The 6000-nt window shown below is 39.9% G+C and overlaps 1 protein-coding gene across 1 annotated transcript in view; it reads left to right on the top strand.

Annotated features, from left to right (window-relative positions):
- Positions 1–335: 335 nt before the first annotated feature.
- EPC1 (enhancer of polycomb homolog 1) overlaps positions 336–6000 on the top strand; it is a 1950735-nt gene continuing 1945070 nt past the window's right edge. Inside the window, exon 1 of the mRNA XM_044066705.1 lies at positions 336–655. Coding sequence (XP_043922640.1) covers positions 614–655 — 42 coding nt within the window. The 5' untranslated portion in view covers positions 336–613. The remainder of the gene's footprint in view (positions 656–6000) is intronic.

Genomic DNA, 6000 nt, shown 5'->3' with positions numbered 1-6000 from the left:
AACTCTGTCATTACTGACTGCATAAGCAGCTTATAATCAATATTAACTCCACGTGCTTCACCGTGGTTGTCAAGCAAAATGGCGCGAAGACCTCCGCTCTCATTAGTCAAGTGAGCAGTGTTTCCTATAGTGCTAATCTTTTATGTTTTTTTTTTTTTTCTGTTGGGGCATGTCAGTCCATCAAGGGGTAGGGACCAAACTAGGAGGCGTGCCAGACGGAGCCTAGAGTTGTTGTTACCGGTGCAGTCGTCGTGGGAACTGACAATAATACATACAGAAAGTTTTTTTTTTCCAGTTGAAAGCAGCTCATCAGTCCTGAGTACTCTACAGGTGATTGGTGGCACTTCTCGACCAATCACTAGACCGCTGCATGTTGGTGTAAAGTTGTTAACCCCGGAGTCTTGCTGCTTCGTGTGCTGTAGGCTTTTTCATTGGCGTTTTAAATTAGTCATTGTCTTGATTATCAAGTAAACATGTATGTTTTCCTCAGAATGTCTCGGATTATGGAAGGGAGATTCGTTATTTATTTATCGAAGTTATATTTCATATTCAAAGCATTTTCTGCTACGTGAGGATTATTCTTTTAAATATACGGGTTAAATGTTTATAATCTATGATGAAAGGATTTATGTTGTATGGAGTTCTTATAGCACTGGTAAGTTCTTACTTTAAGCCATTATATTTTACGAAGCTGTTATTCGATGCTGTAATTGTGCTGTTATGTGTCTGTGTTGGGGTTGGTCTGAGATTCCGCCCATGCAGTCGCGACAGTTCTGTTAAAATATGGACACATCGTTCGGTCTTATTTGAACTAGATGAAATATTTTACAGTTTTTCTTGATTGTCGTAGAGAATGATGTGCTGATTATTTGCCCATAGAGTGTATAATTTAACTACCGGATTAAAATAAAATATGGGGGAAAATAACTCGCAACGCAAGATGCGTACACTGCACTCTGAATCGTTGACTGTGATATGTAATCAAATAAAGGGATCCAGATCTTGAGTCGGTTGTTTTGCTGTTTTTATAGAGGAAAGTGCACTGCGGTTGTTTAGGCGATGCATACTGTTGCCACAATGGGATGAATAAGGTGAACAGTGACATAATTTACCGTGTTATATTATTAAGTTACATTCACAACGATGACTTGTTTCCCAGAAATCTTGGCTGGTCAGACGAAAAATTTCCTTACGGCTGTTATTTTATCTGTGCTTATTTATTGTTATATTATTAATTTTAATCGGAGCCATGCGTGACCTAAGTATTGATGTGTAAAGAGAATCGTCGATCTGTATTTTTGACGTTTTATACTAATTTTGGGTGCACTGTGGGTGATCTTTTTCTTCACATTGCTCTGTGTTGGTGGCGCTGTGGTGCTAAGACAATTTGATGCGTATGTCAGTTTCGCTGGCGACAGGCCAGTCATGCGTTTGCATTCGTGGGAAGTTTTTTTTCCACCTTCAGATGACTGTTTTGCTGTCTGATGCACCTTATTACTCAATTACTGTGCCCGTATCTTCCCTTTCAGAAAAACATGGTCTCACGTTTTCCAGAGAAATTTCGCCTGTAGCTTTTCAGATATGTAAGGAGGTGGTGGTGTTTTGTTTGAAAGGACTGGTTTCTTTTTCTTGTTTTTAATTTATGAGAGTATTTTTGCTTTCATTGGCTATTGATATCAACATTTATAGCACCTTGATTTCCATGACACGAACGTCGTGGCACAGTTGTAGTGTCATGTACATATATTCAGTCTCGAATTTAAATAATTACAACATTTCATTTGATTTTGTTGCTGTAACTTGTTCGACCAGGTTGCCTCGTATGGTTGCAGCTGTGTTTAGCCAGTTCACCCAGATGGAGCAGACTGAAAATTTGCATAAAGTGCCATGGTATGCTTTCACATGACTGGAAGAGTGTTCATGATCTCTAGTGATTAAAACATTTCTTTTGTCTTTAACACTTTTTCTCATTTTCATCAGATGGTTATCAGCCTTGAGCTGTCTGGATTTTATTACTGTCTTCACTCCCCAAGTTGTCCCACCAAAGGAGGATCAGCTAACATGAATGTTATCGCTCCAAAATAGCAAAGACTGGCTCACACAACACATATCCTACTTTCACTTTTCCCTTTGTATTCTTCTAATCTTGTCTTCTGCCATGGTCAAAAGGGGAACCTCCTTCCTCCTAGCACATCTCTGGTTTTCTACACCCCTTTTGTCTCTATTCCTACAGTTGGTAGGTACACTCTACACTTAGTTTGGCACATCCGCAGATGTTTGGTGCAAAGGTTACCTGTCTGAATCATTTCTTTTATTATGAGTCAATTTAGCCTCTTTCTAGGATATTCTTCGAGAAGTACACTTGCTTTTCTTTGTGTTTAATTTTTTAACCTTTGGGCACGAGTGTAGCATTATCTTGGTTACAACTGATAAAATTTCAAGTTTTTTGGAAGGGTACTTTAGCATATCGTTTAATGCAACCTGTCCTACAAGCATTCAGTGCCTTCTGGTTTTCTTTTTAATGCTTCATCTGGTCCCCTATCTGGTTCCATGTGATAATCTGAATTGCCTAAAATTTATATACTTGTGTGAGGTTTTGGCACTAACCTGTGTTGCTTTCCTTGCTCTGCAGTCATCCATATTTCCTCCTAGTATATGAATACGGATTTACTCACAGGTGCCATTGCTTTGCCTTATCTGTAGTGCTAGCAAAGTATAGTTAAGACGGATGGGATTAGGAGTGGATGCTCTAAATCATCACTTTTTACAACATTTTTTCTAAAGTATCCCCCCCCCCATATACATGTGCAGCTGCTCTGATGTAAAAGGAACGCAGCATGTGTTTTTTGTGTCTGGTTGTGGGACTGCCTTCCTGGTGACAAAAGAATGGTTTCCTTTTATCCTACTGCCCCTATTAATACTTCCTTCCCTTATAACCCTGGTTTCTGTTGTATTCAGTTTGAAGCTATTTGCCAGACTTGCTGCTTTCTAGTGCTGTGGTGTTTCTTGGACTTTGCTAGCAACATAGTCTTTTCCCCCTCACCTTTGCCAGTGGTTACACTGTATGTTTTTGTTTTTCTACCATAATCATGTACTAACTCCAACACCATAAAGACCCCATAAAAACTAATAAAAAACAAACATTGGATAACTTTTTGTTTTTAGAGAGACTGAGACAGAATTGTTTAGAGTTATCTAGCTCCCTTACATGTTGGTTTCTTTCAAGGTTACATTTAGAGAAAAGCATTCCAAAGTAAACTGCTTCATTTGCCTGCCCCATAGCCTCTTTTTTCCTAATAATTTTGGGTACACCACTCATAGATTGTCCATGCTAAAGTTATGTAATACTACTGCTGAAGTTTCTCAAGTAGCATGGTTTGTAAGATAATACAAATCAGTGTCTCTCTTTTTAAATGACCCCAAACCCCTGTGTGTCCTGTCAAGTACAGGCATAACTGTCCTTTTGTGAGCCAGCTGCTTTATTTGTCAGAGCAGTGCCTCATTGTATTTATCCAGAAAAGTCTTTCACATATCCCTATCCTTTCTAGCACGTTCCATTACCTCTCCTTCATGAACCAGCAGCTTTGTTTGTCACATCTGTTCCCAGTTGTATTTGCCCAGGAAAGTCTCATTCCTTTGTTACATCTTCAGTTACCCAAGTCATACAGTTTGTTTTGTGCATATCCCCCCTTTTCCACCAATTTCCTAATTTTGTTTTTGCTTTCTGTACAAGATTCAGTAGCATAGTCTGCCTTTGGAATTGTCAGCATTTATCATTTTTTACCACTGTGACTGCTTTCACTGCTCCCTGTATTTAATTCCCTGTTCCAGGGGAAGCCTACACACCCCGGTCTTGTTGCCTTTTATCACTTAAGACACAGACACATGCGATTTGCTTTCTTTTAACATATTTTTTTATTTCGGGTTTTATATATTATACATTTGCTTTATTTTTAACAATTATTTAATTAGATACAGATTACAGATACTACTAGCGTAATATAATTAACTATTGAACTTTCTATTGTATTTACTAACTTTTATGTTTACTAGCTAGTATAATGTAAATAGCTATTTGTATTTTATATCTCCTGCTTGCAGAGACAGTATTTTAACCAGCCCTAGTCTCCCAGTAATCTGGTAGTGAAGTAATCGACTTACATTCATCTATGATTTTAAATGCGGAATCTCTGTAGCATGCTAACGGGTCTAGCATCTGGGGTTTCTTGCCATTAGCGTACATTATATACCTGGCTCTGGAAAACTGCTCTTGTTAACAAAGTTAGTTTTTTTTTTTTTAAATGGTGCCTCTGCTAAGATTATTATACTAACTTCCGCTTGTGATAGTACTGTCGTGAGACTGCATTTAACTCGAGGACCATCTTGAATCTACCGCATTAGTAGTTCATAGTTGTGGTATTGTATGAGGAAGTCGGGAGTGTCAGAGAAGTATGTAAGAGTGGTACAGGATATGTACGAGGGTAGTGTGACAGCGGTGAGGTCTGCGGTGGGAGTGACGGATGCGTTTAAGGTGGAGGTGGGATTACATCAAGGTTCAGCTCTGAGCCCTTTTTTATTTGTAATGGTGATGGACAGGTTGACAGACGAGATCAGACAGGAGTCCCCGTGGACTATGATGTTTGCAGATGACATTGTGATCTGTAGTGAGAGTAGGGAACAGGTGGAGGAGACCCTGGAGAGGTGGAGATATGCTCTAGAGAGAAGAGGAATGAGGGTCAGCAGGACTAAGACAGAATATATGTGTGTGAATGAGAGTAAGGATAGAAGAATGGTGAGGATGCAGGGAGTAGAGGTGGCGAAGGTGGATGAGTTTAAATACTTGGGATCAACAGTTCAGAGAAATGGCGAGTGTGGAAGAGAGGTGAAGAAGACAATACAGGCAGGATGGAGTGGGTGGAGAAGTGTCAGGATTGATTAATGACAGACAAGTATTAGTAAGAGTGAAAGGGAAGGTCTACAAGAGGGTAGTGAGACCAGCTATGTTATATGGGTTGGAGACAGTGGCATTGACAAAAAGGCAGGAGTTGGAGCTTGACGTGGCAGAGTTGAAGATGTTAAGATTTGCACTGGGTGTGACGAGGATGGACAGGATTAGGATTAAGTATATTAGAGGGTCAACCCAGGTTGTAAGGTTGGGAGACAAAGCCATAGGCAAGATTACGTTGGTTTGGACATTTGCTGAGGAGGGATGCAGAGTATATTGGGAAAAAGATGCTAAGGATGATGCTGCCAGGTAATAGGAAAAGAGGAAGGCCTAAGATAAGGTTTATGGATGTGGTGAGAGAGGACATGCAGGTGGTTGGTATGACAGAGCAAGATGCAGAGGACAGGAAGAAATGGAAACAGTTGATCTGATGTGGCGACCCCTGACGGGAGCAGCCGAAAGAAGAAGTAGTAGTAGTTCATAGATAAACCATATATCCCTGGTCTCCCTGCCTTTTGGCTTGTAATATGTGTTGTATGCGTTGCAACTCCTGAATGTGTTTTTAAGTATTGGATATTGCGGCTTTTTGTTAATGTATTTTTTTCTATTGCTGTTGTGCTTGGTTTTTAAGACTGTTTGTTTTTGGCATGTAATCCTTGCTTTCATTATATTCTGCTCACTTTGATTTGTCTAAAACTTTCTCCCATTTCCTTCCCTCAGCTTTTATTAACCACTTGCTCTCCTGAAGCTATGGGCGACCTCCCCCATGCCTTAACTTCTGTCCAGAGCAATAAACTCGGTACAAAATAATGTCGCTATATTCCAGCATTTCATAAGTGTAAGTGGAGTGCACACCGAGCTAGAGCTTGTATGACTACCCCCCCCCTCCATATAGTGTAGTCTCCTGGATGCTGCAACTGTTGCTGTAGGAAAGTGAATGCCATAAAGCAGCCTAATAATACACTTAGTTCTCTTCTAGTCTTAATTTCCTTGATGAAATTTGTTGTCAGTTGCAGCAACATTCAGGATCCTGCTCACACCCCCACTTTCATTTC

This window comes from Protopterus annectens, chromosome 3.part1 (genome assembly GCF_019279795.1).
Source record: "Protopterus annectens isolate FY-2018-M chromosome 3.part1, PAN1.0, whole genome shotgun sequence".
In the NCBI taxonomy this organism is placed as follows: Eukaryota; Metazoa; Chordata; order Ceratodontiformes; family Protopteridae; genus Protopterus; species Protopterus annectens.
This window is presented reverse-complemented; position numbering and strand designations above follow the sequence as displayed.